The sequence below is a fragment of the Poromitra crassiceps genome (assembly GCF_964638095.1).
Source record: "Poromitra crassiceps genome assembly, chromosome: 2".
In the NCBI taxonomy this organism is placed as follows: domain Eukaryota; kingdom Metazoa; phylum Chordata; class Actinopteri; order Beryciformes; family Melamphaidae; genus Poromitra; species Poromitra crassiceps.
Window position 1 is genome coordinate 88,104,613 of NC_139624.1, and position 24,780 is coordinate 88,129,392.

General features: G+C 44.0%; 1 protein-coding gene across 1 annotated transcript in view; it reads right to left on the reverse strand.

Annotated features, from left to right (window-relative positions):
* myom1b (myomesin 1b) overlaps positions 1 to 20,627 on the reverse strand; it is a gene marked incomplete at its 5' end in the record, with an annotated part of 43,213 nt that extends 22,586 nt beyond the window's left edge. Inside the window, 13 exons of the mRNA XM_083653577.1 lie at positions 2,065 to 2,189; positions 2,316 to 2,369; positions 3,140 to 3,339; positions 3,826 to 3,967; positions 5,358 to 5,519; positions 6,727 to 6,888; positions 8,525 to 8,566; positions 10,438 to 10,526; positions 11,703 to 11,795; positions 12,111 to 12,268; positions 14,100 to 14,274; positions 14,786 to 14,917; positions 20,482 to 20,627. Coding sequence (XP_083509703.1) covers positions 2,065 to 2,189; positions 2,316 to 2,369; positions 3,140 to 3,339; positions 3,826 to 3,967; positions 5,358 to 5,519; positions 6,727 to 6,888; positions 8,525 to 8,566; positions 10,438 to 10,526; positions 11,703 to 11,795; positions 12,111 to 12,268; positions 14,100 to 14,274; positions 14,786 to 14,917; positions 20,482 to 20,627 — 1,680 coding nt within the window. The remainder of the gene's footprint in view (positions 1 to 2,064; positions 2,190 to 2,315; positions 2,370 to 3,139; positions 3,340 to 3,825; positions 3,968 to 5,357; positions 5,520 to 6,726; positions 6,889 to 8,524; positions 8,567 to 10,437; positions 10,527 to 11,702; positions 11,796 to 12,110; positions 12,269 to 14,099; positions 14,275 to 14,785; positions 14,918 to 20,481) is intronic.
* Positions 20,628 to 24,780: the final 4,153 nt, after the last annotated feature.

Here is a 24,780-nt window from a genome sequence, read left to right on the forward strand (position 1 = left end):
ATTAATTTGCACATCAAGAATATTTTCCGAATCTATATCAGTCAATGTAACCGTGCATACCAACGGCGAAGTTTCGCTGAGCGCTATTGCGTCTTTCATTTTTTCAGACCAAGTAGGTTGTTCTTTCAGAAATTCGCTTCCAACATGTACACATCTGTTGCTGTGATTGACAGGTGGGTCCAAATTCACACCGCAATTTTGTGCTGTTTATTCGCGTCGCTTTTTAAGCATGGCTCAGAGCTCAGAGCTGTGGTTCTCAAATGGGGGTCCGTGGCACTTTGCCAGGGGGTCTGCGAAAAGTTTTCAGGAAAATAAAAATAAAAACTTTTTTGTGTGTGTGTGCAAAAGCTTCATAGTTCAACGAAAATATTTTATGCTTTAAATCTAAAATGGTTCATGGATTACATTCTAATCTAACAAACCTATCAATTTAAAAGTCAATGAGGGGGTCCCCGGTATATTTTCTATCTTGTAAGGGGTCCTTCGCTGAAAAACATTTGAGAACCTCTGGCTCAGAGACTTCCCTCAGGATCTCTGGAAGCACTCAACTGGGGGAGGGGCCCTGCCCATTGTGAGCAACACGGCCACTCACCTTGTGAGGAATCCGTTCTTTCGACGGACTCCTGCAGCCCCCCCTGCAGTATCTTTTTGATGCTGGCTAGGCTCCCTCCACCTTGAAGGTGTACGTGGCAGCATGTCCACATTGACTGCAGGCCAGTCGAGAGCATTACTGGGTGGGTGGCACAGTTTCTGCGTGGTGCCAGGAGTCTAAGCCCCCCCCCCCCCCTTCACACACACACACACACACACACACACACACACACACACACACACACACACAAAGCATGCCGCAGCATGGAACGTGCCACTGGTCCTGCAGACATTGAATAGGTCACCCTGTCAGCCTATGACAGGGGTGACCTTGAGAACTATATCAATGAAAACGTCTTTTCTTTTGGCAGTTACAACAGCCAAGCGTGTGGCTGAACTCTGCACACTTTCTATCTGCCCTACGACGTGCCTTTGATTGAAGGCAGATGGCTCTGGGGTGACACTGTGTGGCCAAATATGTCTTTCCTGCCAAAGGTCTTATCTCCCAGCCACATGAATCAGGCCATAGAGCTGGAGGTAGATGATCCTTCCCCTTTAGGGTCCCAGCGGGAGGAGAGGGGGAATTCGCTGTGTCCAGTCTGAACATTACAGCTGTACATTGAGGCGACGCAGAGCTTTAGGTGCTCAGAGCAGCTGTTTGTCTGCTAAAAGAACAAGGGACAGGCACTGTCTAAACAGAGGCTCTCCCACTGGATTATTGACACAATCAAACAGGCTTATGAAGTAGCAGGTGAACCTGCCCCCACTGATGCTGTCTGTCATTCTACTAGGGGTGTGGCCACATCCTGGGTGGCAATGAGGGGGGGGGGGGGGGGGGGGGGTCCCTATTGGAGATCTGCGTGGTGGCTTCCTGGACAGCGCCTTGCACGTTCTCGAGGTTCTATCACCTTAATGTGGCCTCTGGGTCCACACTGGCATCGGCTATTCTACCATTGGCTATTCACCTACGACGGACCGGTAGGTGAGTGTTGTTCCTCATGACACTGCTGGTATGAGTCGTCCACTTTGTTTACTGCTACTGGCAGACAGGTAGGAATGAAACAGAACAGAAGTTACCATAGTAACGATGGTTCTGTGAATTCAGGACTGCCAGTCACACTGGTCACTCAGAACCTTCCGGGCAAGAAGATTCTGAGAGGCCAAAAGTAGGCTACCACGTGCTATTTGTAGCAGGGACGCGCAGGTGGCCTAGTACACGTCACATGTCTCGACCTGCGTGGAGCATGAGGAGACATATCCACTTTGTTTACTGCCACTGGGAGTCATCCAGGAATTCACAGAACCATAGTTACCTTCATAACTTCTGTTATCTGCAGGTCAAGGAAAATACACAAACAACAAAACAACAAAATGGACCCAGAAATGCAAGGTACATTGCCAATACTTGTGTTTTAGGATGGATTTTTCCTTTAAGAGTATGTTGATGTTAAGAACTAAGAAGTTATAATTTACCTTTTCCACATAGTACATGATACCTTCAAGGCCTTTCTCACAGGGTGGCTTCCAGCTCAGCACCACATAGTTCTTGGTTGCCTCTGTCACCTCCAGCTCACGGGGCTGACCAGGAACCACACCCTCTGATGGGCCACATATGAGACATATGAAGGAGTAAGACCTTCAACACAGTAGCTTAACATGGGGATCCATATGGAGCCCCTTACATTGAAATGCTGGTGAACAGCATTAGAAGTGGGAGTTCTTACCTGCAGGCTCCTCCTCTGTGACAATGATTTGGCCAGTCCAGGGAGCAGAGGTACCTGACCGCAAGGTGGTGAACATGGGAAAGGAAATACATATTTGATATAAAGGTTAATTCGTAATATCCACAGAGTATCATGAAAACTTGATCATTTCAAAGTCAATAGGCTTAGACCAATGTGGGCTTTTGAAGGCTGATACCGATATACTGTATTTTGTTATAAAGCTGCCAGTAGACAGATTTTGCTCCAATATTCATTGTCTTTATATCAGTCCATTTTCATACCAAAAGATGGAACTACTTTGCCTGGGTGCAGACCTCCAAATCCACCCACTCCACAGAGTTGAGTTTGGCAAAACCTAGAACTTGTTACGAGCTGACAATTCAGTCTGATATCAGGGTAATTACTGTTTCCACCAGAATATTATTCTCAGCAGGATTCCCTGTGAATTTAGACCATCATGGAACACTAAAGCTACATCATTTATTGGGGTTAGCAGCTCTTCATCCCATTGAAAAGCTCTGGGAGATTACTACCTTTAAATGAAATAATTAATTTACAAAAAATGACCAATTTAATGAATATATGAATATATATATATATAAATGAATTAATATATGATATAGATATATAATTAATGTAATAATTAAAATTGTCACTGTTTTTATGTAGCTCTGGTCAGTGAGGAACCTCCATCATGTCAGCAGTGGATGAGTGGCCATTATGTGAATTTTCGCTGAATATCAAAAATTCAGGGGTAGTGCAGAATGTAGGCTATGTAGTACGGAGTTCACCAGACGTAAGGACAGAAGCCCAGCCTACAGTACCTCTCATGCGGGCACGGTCAGCTGGATCCATGGCAGCCACGGGTTCAGACGCGCGGGACGGATTGCTCATGCCACTCTTGTTGACGGCACGCACGCGGAAGGTGTAGGAGCGGCCCTCCACAAGGCCCGTCACAGGAAAACGGGCAAACTTGATTGGTGTGTCATTGCACTGGATCCAGTGGGTGGTTCCAACCTCACATCTGAACACAGATTAAAATAAGTCCTACTGTACATGGCGAAGCAGTGATTTCATAATATTTCCCCAAATAACTGCTGTTGTGGGGTCAAGAATAAGTGGGGTTGTGCTGCTGTATGAGGGAGAGGATTTAGCACAGAAGAGAGATTCATGTTTTGTTTTTGTTTTCATCTTAATATATTATTTTGGCAGCATCTTTGCTGCCAATGCATCATTGTTGTGACTAGAATCATTTCTAGCTTCACATGCTAATTTCTAGCACGCTGCACGCTCACAGCTGAGCAGTTGTGGAGCCAGTGTGCGCCGCGTGGAACACCTCTACCTCTAGCACTATAGCAGTGAGATGTTTCTGCAGCACTTCTCCCAGAGATCACCTGTGAATCAGTGTCCACTGTCCAGTACTGTGAGTGACGTCTTTTTCTTTGGCCATTTTTCTTTGGCTTTTCTGTTGAGGAAGTTTGAGTTTCTCTAGGTGCCCCTTTTTTCTCACCTGTCCACAAAGTATCCCAGGATGGAGCTGCCTCGATCGATTGCTGGCTGCTTCCAATTGACAATGACGTAATCCTTATTGGCATCCAGACAGCGCACATCCAGAGGGGCCCCTGGGGCCCCTTGAATCTCAGCATCCGCATCTAGCAGACACAGAAACAACCCCATCAGTATTATCAACGCTTACATACTGTCTGTCTGCCTGCCTGCCTGTGTATTTCTCTTTGTCATTTGTATTCTATAACAAACAGAAGCCCATTCCTGTCATTGGATATTTCATATTTATTTACCTTTTCACCTGCGCGGTTGTAACTAAATTACGGTAGTTTGATTCAAGCTGGTCGTTTTAAAGTGAGCTGTGTCCCTTTCTGCACTGTGCAGCTCCCAGAGTCTGATGCCAGGAATGTTGCAGGTCTACAAGTTAAACACAAGTCCCCAGCGATTGGCAGGGGGGCAGAATTTGAAATGAACAAAACAGCTCGCACACTGAAGGGCTCCTATTTCACTTGCACCAAAGTGACGTTTGACGGGGGACAGAATTAGCAGTAGCCTAGCTGCCCCGGAGTGAAAGAGGAGCAGAGAGGTGACTCTTGAAGAAACACAACACAGTCTGTGGGGTAAAGCCACTCTCAAGGGTCATATCACTACTAGGTAGCCTATGTAAACTTACAATGAACATGTCAAATCTATGTGGTTTTTGAGATAGTATTTACAAACATAAACATAATCGCTAGTCATCTTATTTCTCAAAATAGTCAAGAAAATTATCAAAGAGATCAACAAGTGAGCTTTTTCTGGTTTTAATAGTTGATTGACAAAACTCAACTGCCATCGAAATAAGCAAGTGATCTTCACACCTTTATAGCACATAGCGTTAAACCCCTTCAGCCACACAAAAACCAGGTAGCGCAAACTCTTGATTGAGCAAGTTCACAGAATGTTCATATATTAATATTCTGAAAACAATTTTTTTGATACGAAATACATCTTTGATTAGATCAAGTGTTATTTCCATCTGAAAGAGAGGGAGAATTGCATATTGAGAGAGAATGGAAGAGATGAACACAATGAGCAGAGATCTGGGAACCAGAGAGAAGAGTGGAGAGACTCTAATGCATAGAAGGAAACTGAACAGGCTATTGTTTCTCCTTGAAGCAGATATTTGCAGTATCTATTGGTGTTCACAGCCAAACTCATTCCATAGCTGGGCTCTCTGAGAATAGCCTGGGTCCGTCCAAGCATCCTGGAGACTCAGCTGTACCTGGCCTCTCCTTTCCTGGGCGACCCTGAGCGCTGCCAGGGGAAGCACGTGTATTTTCTTGCGTGTTCACTTTCACTGACTTTGACCTTGATCAACATCTGATCACATGCAGATCTCTTAGCCAGGGGAACGCAAACCCTCTGCACACCAGCAATAAAAGTGTAGCCTTGTAATTGAGTTATTGCACATCTTGTATAGTAGCTACTTTTACACAGTTGATAGACAGCCTTCACTTTGCCTGAGTTAGTTAGCATTCAGGGAAGGCAGCCTACCTCTGACAAAGACATAGGCAGAGTAGGTTTCATAGCTGGTCTTGGTGGTGACGCGCAGGGTGTAGAGACCCTCGTCCTCCTTATTGAGGTGTGTGAGGGTCAGCGTGGCTCTGTTTCCACTCCAGTGCATGTGGTTCCACTTGGAGGCAGTCAGCAGAACATCTGGAAGACAGAAAGAAGGTGGGTCAGTGAAGTCCCTGCACAAACCATTGATTTGATCAAATGTCATACTTTTTCGGATTTGCAGTAATCCCAATCTGCAATAACCATTTAGTATTTTAAGTGTACATTAATAACAATATCTATCTATCTATCTATCTATCTATCTATCTATCTATCTATCTATCTATCTATCTATCTATCTATCTATCTATCTATCTATCTATGGTATCTATCTATCTATGGTATCTATCTAATGTATCTATCTATCTATCTATCTATCTATCTATCTATCTATCTATCTATATATAAAATTGAGTATGGGCTTTATTTGTTTGTTCTGTATTCGGCCCTAGCTATGTTGTTTTACGTGCGATCGACGTGAAACCTTCAGGGTGTGTAAAGGGCACCCATGCGGGTGACCTGATGGAGCCTTATTTTTTAATTAGGCTAATTAGCTAATGAAGTGATGTCGTCAGTGATGATGTCATCAGTGATGATGTCAAAAGTGATGTCATAAAGGCGCACACACACACACACACACACACACAAGGAGGCTTGTGACAAGACTGATCAGTGATGTCACACACAGCGGCCGAACGTAGGCATCGAGCGCGCGTAGCCTAGTAATATAAATATGCCTTACAGTTAATGTTCTAAAGTCGGCCCGGACCAGGGCTTTCCTCCCAATAGTAGTTTTTGTAAATTTATATTGTAATTCCGCTTTGTCTGTCTGTCTATCTATCTTTCTACCTACCTACCTATCTACCTACCTACCTATCTATTTATCTATCTATCTATCTATTAATCTATCTATCTATGTATCTATCTATCTATCTATCTATTTAACTATCTATCTATCTATCTATCTATCTATCTATCTATTTATCTATCTATCTATCTATCTATCTATCTATCTATCTATCTATCTATCTATCTATCTATCTATCTATCTATCTATGTATCTATCTATCTATCTATCTAATCAGATGAGTCATAGGCTAAATATCCACATCATCACGAGTGCCAGTGTAATGAGATTATATTCCAATGTGTTGTGCGTGTCAGCAGTGAGTGACACTCATACAGTGCAGAAGGACGGATCTAATGGCCTAATGCTTCATAGAGGGCCTTTGGAAAGTGAGCCAAAGAAAAGGCCCAGTGCTATTTCACTGCGTTCCTTCTCCTGTTTCCAGTCAGCTCTACCCACCATCTCTGTACCACTGGACCTCTGGCTGGTAGCGGTGCAGGGTGGGGTAGATGATGACCGTACAGCCCAGGCTCATGGTCTCACCCTCCCTTCCAAACGACACACCAAAATTATCAACGATGTGAGTCTGGAAGGTGACGCCATACTCAGACACCAGGCCATCTACAAGGCAGAGGGAAAGCAGAGTCAGAGCTCGGAATGGTTTCACGTTGAATGTCATGCAACAGTTTGCACTCACACAGATCCAAGCGTCGTAGATTCAGACAGGTGGGACGACTGTGTTTCATATCAAGGGAACAACAAAAGATTAGACTGTGAGACAAGTGACAGAATTATCACATTCAGTGGGCATTTAAAGTGCCAAAAATTCAGGGGGCGGGGAATCCATGTGCAATATACTAGATAAAAAAAGACAGATGTGCAAAGAAAAATAAGTATAAAGATGTATAAGCACAAGGGACAACAACACAGATGCACCATACAGACCAAAAGAGTGACTCGAAACTCGTGTTCACAACAAGAATTAGAGGAAACTGGTCATCTTGCTGTTATGCACAGAACAGTGAAGCACAATGGACATGTGTAAAAACAGAAACACTTTGATACCACATCATTTCAATCACACAGTTAGTTGCACATGAATGTAAAAGTGTGGTTAAGGCACTTATGGTGTCATTTATCATTTCCAGGTGAACTGCAATAACAGAATCAACAGCAATATAGCTAAGATCAAACAGAATCACTTTTGATTCTAAATTGAGAACGACGTTGTAAATAACAGTTCACACTTACTTAAACATTTACCTACTTCCAAGGTTTTATTCAATAAGGCAGACACTATTCATTAGTTCAAGAAATCTACCTCGACTATGAGCAAATTGCATACTTGCAACATGGTTTAAGCATACTGACTACTGATCTTTAAACAAAGTGTAGACAGCAATTATTTAAAGTCTCACAGATCCAGAGAATAGTATTGTATTTCTAACAGACACACAAGAGTGGGCATGCAGGACAGAGTCAGTGACTACACCAAGTTCACCAAAACTTCACTCAAACCCGATTCCTGTGGCCCTGTTACCTTGACAACTGGCCCCTGCATTGCCGCAGCAGCATCAAAGAAACAAAACAGCTGTTAGTGCAGTAGCAGCCACCCACCCCACTCACCCCCACCACCAATCTACCACCCCACTCACCCCCACCACCAATCTACCACCCCACTCACCCCCACCACCAATCTACCACCCCACTCACCCCCACCACCAATCTACCACCCCACTCACCCCCACCACCCCACTCACCCCCACCACCCTTCTACCACCCCACTCACCCCCACCACCAATCTACCACCCCACTCACCCCCACCACCCCACTCACCCCCACCACCAATCTACCACCCCACTCACCCCCACCATCCTTCTACCACACTCACCCCCACCACCCTTCTACCACCCCACTCACCCCCACCACCCCACTCACCCCCACCACCCTTCTACCACCCCACTCACCCCCACCATCCTTCTACCACACTCACCCCCACCACCCATCTACCACCCCACTCACCCCACCACCCTTCTAGCACCCCACTCACCCCACCACCCTTCTACCATCACACACCACTCACCACTTTGCTCAATCATGGATGAGGAATCATCCACGGCCGAGTATGGGTAATGTTAATAATATACAAATCATTCTTACAATGCTAAATAAATGAATGAATGAATGAATAAATAAATAATACAATTAAATACTCAACAATAATAAGATATAAATACAAACATAAATTCATACTTACGTCTAGGTGGAGGGAGAGACTGATCAACTTCACCTTTGAATCCTAAAATGAACCGAATCAGTTGTTATTAATATACATTTGTTATAATTTAATAATGATGGATTTAGGAGCTGCATTGGATTACATTTACAAAATGTCTTTGCTCAACACGATGAACTGTGGATATAACGTTATAGGTGTCACATTTCACACAACCTGGATGTACATAATAAAGTGGGTGTTTGATTGACATGCTCAAACATGCTCTAATAAGACTTATCAAAGAGAAGGTCTTAACTGGTCAAACCTTACAGCTACATTAGGCAGCTTCACACGTCCCTGTCTCCATATGGTCGTGAGAGTTAACTGTTTGAAATAGTTGAAACTTCAGTACCCAGAAACTGAAACATGATGTCAGTAAACTGCACACTCATGTTTGCTAACTGGCTGCTCTGTTATCACTTTCTACCAAAGGGATGAGAGAGGGAAGAGATTGAATGGCTACTCACTGCTGTGCAGGGGACATTTTGTATTTGGCTGTGGGCAGAGAAGTGCCCATTCCCAATATCACAATTTCATTCAAAGGGCGAATCTACATAGTCTTAGGGGGATGGGCCTTTCTACTATATAGTAGCCATATGCATAGGCTACTCCTCATTGGTCTATCCTCTCATGCTACAAACGGACATCGTGCTACAAACAGACACCTTGTTTCCCTAGCCCCACCCCCACCAACCACACACCCCCAGCTACTCCCCCTAGCCACCTCTCGAATCGACCCTCTACCACCTTCCTTTCTCTAGCTACGTCCCCTTTTCCCTAGACTCATCCCCCCTCCTTGCCCCACCACCAAAATCCAAACTATCTACCACCTTCCTACCCCTAGCCCCGCCTCCTTGCTTGACCCCCCCCCCCCCCCAACCACCCACATTCTCTTAGCCACCCCTCAAATCCTGACTCTCTACGACTTCCCGTCCCTAGCTACAACCTCTCTTCCCTAGCCCCCTCCCCTTCCTTGCTCCCACCACCCACATCCCCCTAGCCACCCCTCAATTCCCAACTCTCTACGACCTTCCTATCCATATGGCGCATTCCTTTATCGCAAAATAACTGGGATGTGGAGGCTAAATGACGTCACATCCGTTTTGTTAGCATTCCATTTGCAGAAAACTTGAGCTGGGAAGTTCACTGTTCATTGGTCAGATCCAGTCGCTAGCCAGGCTAGCCATTGTTAGCAATAACAGTTGATAACATGGCATTTCGCGGCATTTTGCGCATACAAACACTGCAGCCTCATGTCCACACAGATAGAAGTTTGGCAGTGCTGTGTGTACAGCTGATCTAATGAGACACAAACAAAACAGAAGTGCTAAACAACATTACTATGATTATAACTACTGTTGTTGCGCGGCGCAGCCATCTTGGATTTTTGAGGTCGGGGCTGCTGAGGCTCCTACGAGTTTGGAATGGGAAATACCAGCTCTGGTGACGTCACCGTCCCAGCTCACATGACCTTTGAAGTCGTAAGATTACCAGTTCCCAGTTATAAAGGAATGCACGAATAGCTACGGCCCTTTTCCCTAGCTCCTATGCACCCCCACTTCCCACATCCCTTTAGTAGCCACTCCCCCTAGCTATCCCTCGAATCCTGACTCTCTACCACCTTTCTATCCCTAGCTACGGCCCCTCTTCCCTAGCCCCGCCCCCTAGTCTCGTGCTACAAACGGACGGACGGACACACGTCACATACAGAAGCAGCTGCACCGCTTAAACATGAGATGAGGTCATATAATCCCATGCAGAAAGAGCGCTAATGCTGATATTATATACTGTAAGTCATATTTATTCATTGTAGAACCAGTGCACTTGTGATGTTGGGTGCCGTGCAGTGAGGTGCAGTGAAAGTAACGGTGTGGAGACTCGGTGAAACCTACTCTTAACAACAATGGAGGCGAAAGAAGACAGCTCTCCCTTGGAGTTCATGGCGGAGGCGCGATACTGTGCTGTGTCATCAAAATCACATCTGAAAGAGGAGAGCATCAGGTGATCAATGTCCAGGACGTGCCCACTCTCTCTGTCTCTGAAGGATTCACATGTACAGTGCCCTGCCCCCACCTCACCCTCGGCCCTCTCAGCCATGTAAATAATACCAACTATGTGAGCCCCAACTGTAAAGCGTTCCATAGCCCTCGGCCAGGAATACTCTGGCAATAAACTGACACCCCCCATGATGTCATCTGCGTCAGGAGCTGTGAGTCTCTCGCTACATGAAAGTGACTGGAGTTTGCACTGCATACAGACATTAAACAGGCTAGCATATTCTACCTTTGTGGTTGCGTGAGGCACTTAAGGTGTCCTTGTTGAAGTGGTCAAAAAACAAACCATGAGAGCAGCTCACCACTATCTCCAGCAATTTCTGTCCCCAAGACTATCTTTAGACATCCTATCTGTGGAAAGCTGAGAAATGGGTTGGGTCTCCTGATTAACTCACCACAGGCTTCAAGTGTCTGTCTGAGCAAGTCAGGCAGGGACATGGCCATGGGCATATAGTTCAAGACATGCATCACTGTGGATGTCAACATCTCTCATGCCACACATCAAGGCTAGAGTCTTACTTGTGTAAACATTGCTAGAGTCAGAGCTCTTTATAGAGAGAGAGAGAGACCTATCCCACATGAACAGAGTTATAGTAGCCAGAGCCATAGAGAGAGGGAGCTATCCCACGTGAACAGAGTTATAGTAGCCAGAGCCATAGAGAGAGCGGGAGCTATCCCACATGAACAGAGTTATAGTGGCCAGAGCCATAGAGAGAGGGAGCTATCCCACATGAACAGAGTTATAGTGGCCAGAGCCATAGAGAGAGCGGGAGCTCCAGAAACGGCCTCTTGGTGGCTTCTAGAGTCGCTTTTTACTTTAAGTGACAGCCACAAAAAAATTCCCAGAGTTTTAAAGCTGCTTCTTTCCCCATGTATGCCTATGGGGAAAATGGCTTTTGAGCCCCATGGCATCACATGACTTGCAATACTGAGCTTGACCACAACGCCAAAATTGCTCCACAGCCCAGAGCTGTTCCTGGGGGCTTGAGGGGACCCAGGGTGATGCTAACTTCCAGGTTGGCCTAAAAACGATGCCATCCCTGCAGCAGCACTGTTAGTAATGTGGGTGTGGTTTGAGCACTGTGGACAGTAGCTACACCTACCTGTTAATCTCCAGTGAGTGCACGCTGTAGCTGCTCTCCACCTTATACTTGCCCGGGTAGGCAAGGGGGTCAATTGACACATTGTTTTTGTACCTTGTTGTGGGAAGCAGAAAACATGAAAGTAGACCAAGGGAAGCAGAAAACATGAAAGAAGACAGACCAAGGGAAGCAGAAAATATGAAGGTAGACCAAGGGAAGCAGAAAGAACTTTGAAAAGGATGAAACAGAATTAAGAAGAACAAATATAAAAGCCATGAAAATGACATGCCCCAAAGACACGAGCCCAAAGGAATAAGCAGGATGTTTAGGAAAATGAGAGAAAGAAAGCACAGTGTGTGCGTGTGTGCGTGCGTGTGTGTGTGTGTGTGTGTGTGTGTGTATGTGTGTGTGTGTGTGTGTGTGACCTACCAGACGACCCGTGGGTCAGGCCAGCCAGTGACGGTGCAGTGCAGCCGCACACACTGCTTCTCCCACACGGTGTGGGAGCGAGGCTTAATGACAAACTCCGGGGCGTGCATCAGGCTATCCTCGTTTATGCGCTTGTGGTGTTCCTCGTTCTCATGGATCTGAAGACAGTGCAGTCATTTAGCATTTAAGACAGCCATAAGACCTGTACATTTTCCAAACTGTAAACCCATAATAACAAAAACATGAAAAACATTTTCATCAAGAATTCATAATGCATGCTCAAAGCAAAAACAGAGCTCTTACAAGCATCGTAGTGAGTCCCTAATACATTTATTTTACACATGCAAGCTGCAGTTTTTTTTCTCTGCATACAGGAATTGTTGGTGCTCCCCAAGGTTTTAGCCGCCCCCCAAAGGCCCAAGGCCAAAGAAATCCTGACAATGGCTGCTATATTTGAGTTCAGGACAACCCTGATTCAACTGCATAGGCTACTCTCTCAAAAACAAGTATTTTTATTGTATCATTTTAGAGAATTTCAAAGTTAAAGTCCCACATTTGTCCCTTCAAATGACTTCATTTCTAAAACTTGGGGTGCTGTAAAAACACACTCATCCATAAGTTCTGACAATGGCTGATATATTTTAGATCAGACCAGCTAAAAAACAAGCATTCCTCACTGTATCAATTTGGAGAATTTCAAAGTTAAAGTCTCACATTTCGACGTTGAAGTGACTTTATGTCTGAATTGAAACTTGGGGAGCTGTGAAAACACAATGCTCCAACGACTGATATATTTGTGCTCAGGATAAGCCTGACTATACATTAACCCAAAAGTCAAAATGACTGATATATTTGTGCTCAGGATAAGCCGGACTATACACTAACCCAAAAGTCAAATGTACGCATGACAGTAAGCATGATCGGATCGGAGCGAGCATGCTTACTGTCATCCGTAATCACCTCCTAAAGCTCCCTTCTGAGGCAGGAAAAACCCTGGTGCTTATCTGTCCCATGAATAGTTGTGGGCTTGAACAGCATCCAGTGCATCCAGTAACTCTCCACACACAACACCCTGGGGACAACATATTGCTGCTCTGTGTCTCAAGAAACACGATCTCCTGAGGAATGTATCACCCAGTGGCAATAAGGCTCATTGGCAGAGTGTTAAATACACTGATGGCTTTGACGATTCTTAATCACTGGTGTTCCTTGACATAATCACCCACGGACATAAATAACCCCCCTGTGTGGATGGAGTAGTGGAAGAAGCCACACACCCCTGTGTGGATGGAGTAGTGGAAGAAGCCACACACCCCTGTGTGGATGGAGTAGTGGAAGAAACCACTTGTCAGCCACTTAGTATTCCTTTACCACTATTACAAAAATGAATGATTGTTTGGCTTAATTCATTCATACCACTCTGACAAATCACATACATATATAGAGCCTAATAATACATTTCAAAGAAGGAAGTTCCTAATTGTGATGTAACAAGTAACAAGATGTGTGGTGTCATAAAGGAGAATAATCTATGTTTTGATGCAAATACGCCTATTTCACACGCCACCCAAATCTAGCCTGGGTAAACCCAGTCTCCACGTGACCTCTATGTGCTATCAGTCACGAAGACTTCGTGACTGATCGCACATAGAGGTCACGTGGAGGCTGGGTTTACCCAGGCTAACCCAAATCAGCCATTTTGTGTCTAAAGGCAGGAACTAAAACAGGTGCATATATGCAAGACATTGATTAGAGCCTCGGGACCGGACCCATTTAAGTGTTCCAGTCCCCCGGCTCTAATCAATGTCTTGCTTGCATCTGTTTTACTTCCTGCCTTTAGACACAACATGGCTGATTTGGGTGGCATGTGAAATAGGCTAATTCCTTGACAGAAATCTCACTGTGGTAAAAGAACACTTCTATCGTCTATGAGGAGGAAACAGACTCTGTAACAAGACTGTATCATCTTGTGTCGATGTCATAACTAACCCTTTTGCTCAGGGAGATGCGTTCGGCCGATTCGCGCATGGCCACCTTCCTGGAGGTCAGCTCTGACCTCTCCATCTCCAAGCCACTGGTGAAGAGATTTCTGCGGGCCATGTGAACAGCGGACTCCTTCACTCTGTCTTCCTCTGTATTCGACAGTCCACTGGCAAACTCTTGACTGGGAGGTTAGGGAGCAGAGTGGGGTATGTCGGCGGGGAGCAAGGTATAGTATTCAAATCGAAACAACTGCAAGACGTAGCAAATAGGGGTGTAACAATAAGTGTATTCATATTGAACTGTATTGTATCGTACCGTACTACTCACTGTATCGTATTGAACCGTTTAGGTACGAGGCTTTAGTTTCAATATGCATTGCAAAGCGAACAAATCTTTCACGATGGAACAGTGCAAGTCTTCTACAAGGATATCACGGTAAAAACTGAACCAAAAAGTTTAAACTAGACTGTGAAAATAATAAAACAAATAAGTAGAATCAATCAAAATGAATTAATTAATACAAATTTAAAAATCAATGACATTCCTCTGCCATTTCGAAAACACACCGGACCTGCGGACCATGACACCACTGTGTCGTATATCGCACCGAACCATGAATTTTGTGAACTGTTACACCCCTAGCACCAAAGCATTCTGGGACTTGCAGTTTTATACGGTGAAGAGCTCATTACCTGCCCCTGAAGATAGGCACTACGTAGCCGATGATTTGGTTTTCTTTATCCACAGCCAAGTAAGTTGGCTTGGCTCTCTTGGGCATAGGGCTCAGTCTGCTCTCCTCCAGCCCAGAGTACGACGCTTTAAGTCTGAGACAGACAGAAGACTGTCAGCCTGGCACCATGCCAGACAGTGCAACTAATATCATGAGTGACACCAAGGATGTGGGGATAACGCCATGGTCAGGGGTAGATGAGGTGTGTATTAATGCTCAATGGGAAAGTAGATGGTTAAGATTTGATGACATGCATTTTTACACATGTCTATTAATCAGTAGATCGGCAAAATCAACACAGGCCAGGTGAGATGAAGACCAGTGTTAAGGATAACTAAACATAAGCAATAAGAATATCACCAAAAGACCCACACATTGGCACACATCAGAGCCGCAACCCTCAGAGATGCCATCATCTGATCTCATCACTCAAATAGCACTTGATAACACTAATATACCATTTAAAACCATCTACAGCCATATCTGTCCCTCTCAACACACTCTCTTAGCTCCCCATCTTTCTTACATCAGCTTTTTTTTCAAAACTGGACTCCATAATTCTTTCCTACCTCTGGAATTATAAGAACCATAGAATCTCGAAAATTCATCTGCAAAAACCTAAGTCTGCAGGAGGGCTGGCCTTACCAGTGTTTAGGCATTACTACTGGGCCGCTAATGTTAGGGCTCTAATGTTTTGGTGCCAGGGGACCCCTGGCAATATAACCCCTGGGGCCCCCTTGTGGTTAAAAATGGAGGCCAGCTCTATTGACAGCTCTTCATTGCCAGCCATGCTATTTGCTAAGTTAGAGAACCCTGGGACCCTAGGAAATTTAAGTTTTGTTGTGAAAAACTCTGTCAGAATTTTAAATCAAATTAGGAGTGCTTTGAGCCTACCAGACGTTTCTGTCCATACGCCCATCTGTTTCAATCACTCTTTTCTGTGTCCATGGTCAGACAAAAATTACCACGCTTGGAGTGAGAAGGGGCTAGTCTCCATCAAAGACTTATATATAGATGGTCACTTCGCATCCTTTGATCTACTGAAGAGGAAGTTTGAGTTGCCTGGCACGAACTGGCTCAGATTCCTGCAACTCAGAAACTATGTTCGATCCAAAATTCACACTTTTGAAGTGCCTCCAGATGAAAATGCATTTTTTGATGTACTGCTAAGCCCTGCTCACTCCAAGCATCTCATTTCTAGATTTGTATGTCTGTTTGACAATTGTATCATGGCCTCTACTGAGAGGATTAGAGAAGCGTGGCAGGGGGAACTTGGCATTGACTTGTCTGACATAATATGGGACAAGAGTATGTCTGTGATACAGCTTTGCTCAGTTAACAGTAGACGCCAGCTGATCCAATTTAAGGTCACTCACCGTCTTCACTATTCTAACCATAAGTTGCACAAGATGTACCCCTCTGTCTCACCATTGTGTGTCAGGTGTCGTATATCGGAGAGCACTCTGTCTCATGCTTTCTGGAGCTGCCCTTCGTTGACTGGTTTCTGGGCCAGGATATTTGATTGGTACTCTAAGGCCTACAGGATAGCCCTTCAGCCAGAGGCAGAACTTGCCATTTTTGGCTGCTCGGAGTCCTCTTTGGACTTCTCTGCAGCTGTGCAGCAATCTCTGACGCAGGGAACAATCGTTGCCAAGAAACTCATCTTGCAGGAGTGGAAGTCCCCTTCTCCACCCTCTTTCCAGCTGTGGCTGGCGGACATGACCTCTGTTATACGGATGGAGAGACTCAGGTACCTGCGGACCAACTCACTCGGGAGATTTCTAGTCGTCTGGGAGCCGTTTCTGGCCTACCTCGACGAAGTCAAGGGTGGTGGGTGATTCGCTTGGTTGATCTCCTCTTGTGCAGGACCCAATGCACAATATGTGTATATATACATACATATACTTATTTTTTTTTTGCAAGTACCCTCATCACATTGTAAATTCGGAGTGTGAGTGTGTGATTTTTTGTTTTTGTTTGTTTGTTTCGCCTTGTTTTTGTTTTTTTGTTTTGTTTATTTTATTATGTTTGTTCAGCCTTGTGTGTTATAAAAAAAAGGGGGGGGGGGGAAAAGATAACTACACTCTAACCTGTAATATTGTTCTCTGTAAAAAATATGTTCACTTGACCATGCATCAATGTGGACTGTACTCCGCCTCGCAATAAAAATATTATAAAAAAAAAAAAAAAACACACTCTCTTAGGAGGAAAGGATAGCAATAGGCACAGTCAGTCTGTGTGGGAACGCCCACAAAATGTTATACGGCTGGCGTGCGGGTGGGGTAAAACCCCCCTCATATATCTCAATGGGCTGACTCACCAAAGGACGGTGCTGCGGCTCTCTACACTACAGGATTTGGGATTCTAGAGCAGGTACATAAGACGTCTGTTCGACGTCTGTTCAGATGTGCATTTACTGCGGTGGTTGAATCCCTGATCGTGTTTGCCTGGGCTGAGCTAGCAGCTAAATGTTAATTATGTTGAATGGGGAGAACGGGGGATTTATCCCACCCTGGCCTGACCACACCCCCAGCCAGCTACCCCAGCGTCTATGACGAGACACAGACTGTCTCTATTGGAGTAAAAGGATGGTTAAGATAATGTAACTGCACTCCAATAAAAGACACAAAAGGTTCACCTTCATTAAATAGGGTAAGATTAGAAAATAAATATTCTACATTTTCACATCTTCAGTCTGTCCATTACAGATTTGAGGTCAGATGCCACACTGGGAGTAATGTCTTTCTGGAGTTAGGCTGACACTATCTGTAGCCTTGGAGGTGAAGGGTGGGTGGGTGTGTCGGAGATAGGGTCAGGGTGTGAGGTGACAGGAGCCAGGGGCGAAGGGTGAGGGGCAACTGTCCTAATTTTGCCTGTGGACGGAACAGCGTATCTATCTGGGTCGCAGCCCCTCTTCACTCTGTTAATGACTCTTATCATTCGTGGAGCAAGGCTACAAAAACTCTTATTAAGATGGATTATTATTATACGTTTCTTCAATACCACTAGAGAAATGTAGCAAAGGTCCTCCCACCTGATCGATATAACTGACGAAATATAGACAAGTCAGCATACATAAGGTAATATCTTTAAGATAACAAGGATATCTCATCATCATCATCATCATCATCATCATCATCATCATCATCATCGTCATCACATCATAAGTCTCCCTTGCCCACCTCTTTCCAGATTCTATGACTGGTCAGTGGTGCACTGTCCAGCAGTCTGTGGCCATGATTGTAAAAGCCAAGATCAGATGGTGTTAGTAAAACCTAAGCCCTCAAACCACACTGTCAAGGCCAATGTATTTAAGATGTGCCAGGCTCTAAAAGGCAGCCTCAACACAAACTGTGAATCTTGCAATTGACAGGATAGGAAAACTATATATGAGTAGAGTATGTTCCACCAGGGAATCTGAATTGATGACCAACTGTAGCTTAAAACATGTAGGTGGAAATACAAACATGATGGGTAGAAGAGTCCAGTCAACATTATATAGGCTACTAGAGTCTATAGTAACTAGACTGTGTGGACATAATTTATAAAAACACACAACATATATATCGTAAAATTATTAATCAATACTTCAAAGAGCCTGACTTCAATCTACGTCACCGTGAATTGCATCAGAACATTACCTACTTTCATATCCCTCTCATAACACAAACCACCTGCTTTCATATCCCTCTCACAACACAAACCACCTACTTTCATATCCCTCTCACAACACAAACCACCTACGGTACTTTCATATCCCTCTCACAACACAAACCACCTGCTTTAATATCCCTCTCACAACACAAACCACCTGCTTTCATATCCCTCTCACAGCACAAACCACCTACTTTCATATCCCTCTCACAACACAAACCACCTGCTTTAATATCCCTCTCACAACACAAACCACCTGCTTTCATATCCCTCTCACAACACAAACCACCTGCTTTAATATCCCTCTCACAACACAAACCACCTGCTTTCATATCCCTCTCACAGCACAAACCACCTACTTTCATATCCCTCTCACAACACAAACCACCTGCTTTAATATCCCTCTCACAACACAAACCACCTGCTTTCATATCCCTCTCACAGCACAAACCACCTGCTTTCATATCCCTCTCACAGCACAAACCACCTACTTTCATATCCCTCTCACAGCACAAACCACCTGCTTTCATATCCCTCTCACAGCACAAACCACCTACTTTCATATCCCTCTCATAACACAAACCACCTACTTTCATATCCCTCTCACAGCACAAACCACCTGCTTTCATATCCCTCTCACAGCACAAACCACCTGCTTTCATATCCCTCTCACAGCACAAACCACTTGCTTGCCAAAATCTAAACTCTATCACAATCACACCAAAGTCTAGGGATGGAAAATCCATCATCGTCAGAGTTAGGGACCATCCTCCAATTGCACAATTGGTCTCTTGGTTTCTAGGAATGCTTAATATTGTTTTTGCTTTTCTTCCCAATACAAAACTTTGTTCCCGTCCTGACCTACCATGAATGCATCACTCAAACATTTCCCTACACATAGAAGCTACATGCAAGCATATAAATTGCTGTATGACTAGATTTCTTGAATTGTGTTTCTTCCATTTGCATATTTGGTATGTCCAAAAGAAACACTGGGCAACTGACCAGTTCATTCAACTGGGACCAGATAAACCGTGGGCAACAGAACTGAGCAATAGCAAAGAACAAGAACTCTCCTCATGGCCACCAGAAATAGGCGAGCAATCAAGTTCTCAAGCAAAGATATGGAATCACAAGGTGGTTTACAAGTGGAGCGGACTGAGAAACTGTGCCACTTCTCACATTCCCTCTAACATGAAACTGACTGGTCAAGAGTTTATTTCAGTCTGAACCATAAACAAGCCATGATATAACAGTGAATTCCTTCACAGCTCATCTAACATCCAAAAAGGAGCAATGACTGGACCAAAAACGGAATAAAGCAGACGCAGTAACTGTTTTAGTTCTTTAGGGAGATTCAAGTGTTAAAAGAAAAAAAAATCAACATGCATAAAAGTCAGTCTACATGCAAGCAGCTTCATGCAGGATTCAAAGCTATTTTTCACTGTCTCAGAAGGATTTATAGGCTAGAGAAACAGTTGGCCATCGTAAAGGGGATCCACATATGATAGGGTGAACCAAGTGAGGGGGGGGGGAGTTACTGAGGGGATCCACATATGAAAGGGTGAACCAAGTGAGAGAGAAGGGGGGGGGGGGGGGGGTGTTACTGGGTGAGAGGCTGATCAGTCAATCCAATCGCCAGGATAAAATGTCTGCATTGTACATTTCTGGAATCCATGGAAATGTAATATTCTGAACATTTCATTCCACAGAAATGTAAAATATGAACATTTCAGTCCTCCAGCACAGACACCTCCAGCACAGACACCGGCTCTGGTGGTTACCGACCCAGTCTGGAGTGCAGCCCCAAATTATTCTGGCGACTGGGCTGGATCAGTGCAGGAAAGCTGATTCCAAAACAGTGGCAGGGAAGTAATCCAACAAGGGAGGTGGAGGAGGGGTGCACTGGATCATAAAGAGTAGGTGATGGGGTTAAGAGGGCAGCGGGCTTTTCCTGTGACAACAGGGTGGATGGATGGATGGAAGGATGAGCTACAGGATTACCCCCTACTGCTGCTGGATCTGCTGCTGCGAGCATAGCTGCTGCTGCTGGACTGGTACTGGCTCAGGGCAGTCTCCACCTCCTTGCTGCGGTAGCCACGGTCGTAGTGGCGGTGGTGCTTCTGGTAGAAGGGTATAGATCCCGACATGCTGCAGGCAGGCCGCTCCTGGTACCAACCCTGAGTTTCCAAGTGTCTTCCTTCCTTCCTGCCTATCTGTCTGTCTGCTTAGCTACTGGTCAAGAGCAGGTGGAGTGAATGTTAACATCATGTGGTAGGTGGCTCACCATGATTTTCACTGGATAGGTCTCTAGATAGATGGACTTTATGACCTTAAGGTCATGCACGCAACTAATTAGCTGCATGCATTTACAAATGTGTATTCAATCAAATTTGGTCATACTTTCCTTTCAACCTGTTCCTTTAGTTGTACATGGATAGTTAGTCTAGAGAGCAGGGGTTTCACAGTCTGAAACTGTGGACCTCCCCAGACAAAGGTTGGAAAAAGGCGACCCCTCGCTCAATTCCTGGATGCCTATGGGATCATGATTATGTTATTTGATCCCATAGGCACTCAACAATTGTGCCAAGATAGCCTGATTGCGGTTTGACATACTCATACTACACCAAATAAATAAATAAAAAATGTCTGTCTGAACTGAAGGCATTCATTAGTTTCTGACTCAAGCTTTCAAAACATACAAAACAAATCAAGGAAAATAGCAGTTGTGCTGTACAGGAAACAAGAGTTGTTCTGTACAGGAAGTGCTATACAGGAAACAATATTAAGGAGAAATTACGATTAAGGGGAAATTATGTAATTATTCCCATTATGCTAAATAAAACTAGCCTATAAGGTAATACTTCCTTGATCAAAGTGGAAAGTAGCATTTTTTCTAGAGGCTAACTTGTCAATCCAAGCCTGCAACAGCAGCATGACACATAAGACTCAGGCAATCAGGCACTTTATCAACATGCACATGACCAGAAAAATGCAACAATAAATGGTCAGGCAGCCTCTTTCACACCCAGGACAGCAGCTGAACTTACCCTGGCCAAAAAGCCACAAACTCCAAACTCCGAGCTTTACACTTACACCAGGCAATGCTCGATATCCCGGCAAAGCGACAGGTAGGCTAGGCTACTGTAGGTGCAGGCAGGGCTGTGGACTACACAACAAAAATAATATTGGCACCCGCCGGAATGTCCAAGCAGCAGTCGCGTCCTTTTATGGCGAGGGCGCAGATAAAAATAGCTGGGAGCGGAGTGGAGGCAACTCAACCCCCGGGGCAACGCATTGGTCCATGGGTGCTGCAGATCACTGGCAATGATCAATGCTGCCTTTTGCGCAGGTAAAGACAGGCCCACTAATCATGTTCTTTGTCCATGTTATTCTCTGTTTTTATTATTTTATTTTCCTGTCAACCATTTTATGTGAAGCACTTTGAATTGCCTCTGTGTATGAAATGTGCTAATAAACTTGACTTGACTTGACTTGACTTCTTTATTTTCCTTGCCCATGAATTGTATTTGTCTTTTTTTCCAATGAGCCTCTGGCTTTTTGTCAATTTATGCATGTAGCATAGCCTATGTATGTATGTATGTATGTATGTATGTATGTATGTATGTATGTATGTATGTATGTATGTATGTATGTATGTATGTATGTATGTAGGCCTATGTAGGCTATGTATGTATGTATGTACAGTATGTATGTATGTATGTATGTATGTATGCATGTAGCATAGCCTATGTATGTATGTATGCATGTATGCATGTAGCATAGCCTATGTATGTATGTATGTATGCATGTATGCATGTAGCATAGCCTATGTATGTATGTATGTATGTATGCATGTATGCATGTATGCATGTAGCATAGCATATGTATGTATGTATGTATGTATGTATGTATGTATGTATCAGTGGTGGCTGGTGACCTTGGAAGCAGGGGAGGAAGCTAGTGCGGCGACCGAAGGTCGCCGCCCCTTTTCGGCGGCGACCGAAGGTCGCCGCCGAAAAAAATTTGGGGTTTTTTTTTTCACGTGTGCGCGCGTGCGTGCATGTGTATTTGCCATGTTTCCCATGCTGTCAAGCCTCTTAGCTTTCCACCCAGTGAGGAGCATTGCATTAGCACCCAGTGAGAGGACTACAGGACGGAACAGCACCTGGCACCTGAGGCGGTCCCAGGGAAAATATGACGTGTGCTCTGCTGCTGATACTCTCACCCACAAGCAGTTTTTGCCCAAAACGCCCAAATCTCATTTTAAATTAGCATTAGGATTAGACTGTTGTGATGTCATTATTCAGTTTTAACCATCAATAATTTTTCCTTTTCTCATTATTTCATTTCTCAGAGTAAATACTGTATATTTATTTCGAGATTTTTGTCAATTATTTGTGCTGTTATGGTTATAATTAGCCTAGTTACTCACTTCTACACTATCTTAGATTGTGTTACTTATGGATGGCATGGAATTATAGTGAAAATAGATTATCCCCCCTTTTTGCTGGGGACCCCACTTTGAAAACCACTGGCTTAGGCTAGAACTGTTGCGAGAAGGTTTCAGGATTTATCTCTATGCATTAGGCTGTGATTACTATTTATATAAATCTATTTATTCACATAGATTCATGATATATTATGGTATACAGCCTACCTGTGACATCAATGTTTTGATTCATCCTATGATGTCTCACACTCAGGTGTGCTTTCACAAGACAGGTGTTGTCCATTCAATCAGCTAACCTGTCTTTATAATGGCTGTCTTGCACTGTTTGTATGATACTTGACAAAGTCTATGGCCGAAACTGTTGTCAAATAGCGTTAAATTACACTTAATTGCATCTGGAACGAGAGTGTGTCTTCATGTGCACAGTGCTGCACTACTCATTTAGTTATCAACTTTGGAGCGTTATTTACCCCCCCTTCCCGACATCCTAGGTTGACATGCTTCATCCCAATCGATTCCTTATTTCTTCTACTTTCATATGATATAAAGATCACCACTCAAGCTTTAAAATTGAGCCCGCTGTCAGCTATCGATTTACAGGCCAAATTCAGTTAAAAAATGTGTGAATTAAAGCTTCGCGGGTTTTAGTATAAGAAATTACAGGATGAAACTTCAATACGACAAAAATAGCGCTGCTCGGTGAACCATTTCCACGCCGAATTTAATAGAAGGTTCGGATAACTTGAAATCAATTGACTTACTTGAATATCCGTGCTGTCTGTAGGGGAAACGCTGCAGTCGAGACGTTGCAAATATTCCAGTTTTCTGACATTGCAAAAAGCCCGTATCGCGCAGCTCAATTCTCCCCGCAACTCGAAACTCGTTTTGGTGGTAATCCAATATCAACGACTGTCTGGCTTGTGAACACTTACTGATTGATAAAAAAGTAAATAAAAATAAGAGGGAAATATGATATGCTGCTAACTGTCTCAGTAAATCCTTCCTGTCAGGTCAAGCAGTGGATTTCACCTCCTTGATTCAGCGTGACCACAGACCAGGCAGTGGAACAACGTTGCCGATTTTCAGACGTATTCAGCATTGGACAATACAGAATGTCAATCAATGTCAAGCAATCTATCAATCAAACAACAACCAATTAGGGTTTCACCTGGTTTCACGGGCTAAGGGAGAGCTCCCCTCCTCCTCAATCTGATTCGTTGGAAAACACATCACTCTCACTGTTTTCTGTGAATTGCAAGTCTTTTTCAACCAATCTTATTTTTTCATTAGATAAATTACCAAATAAATCAAGCCCACAGGGCGGGTGTTTTTTTATCCCCTCCCCCATGCTGGGACCAGGGCCAGAGTGACTCGTCTGCATGGAGCTATATAATGAATGAAAAAATGAGCGTCTGCACATAAGAAAAAACACATTTGATTGATATTTTATTATAAAAAAAAAATATGAAAAATGAAAAATATAAAAATAAAAATAAAAAATATATTTTTTTAATATATTTTTTTTTTATATAAAATCCCCAATCTAATAGAGGAGGACCATCCTCCTATGCCTCACTGGAAAAACCTCCTCTGGTATGTATGTATGCATGTATGCATGTAGCTATGTATGTATGTATGTATGTATGTATGTATGTATGTATGTATGTATGTATGTATGTATGTATGTATGTATGTATGCATGCATGCATGCATGCATGCATGTATGCATGTATGCATACTGGTCTCCCCTATGTATGTAGGGGAGTCAAGTCAAGTCAAGTCAAGTTTATTTATATAGCCCTAATTCACAAGCATGTCTCAGAGGGCTTCACAGAAAGTATGTCTAGCTG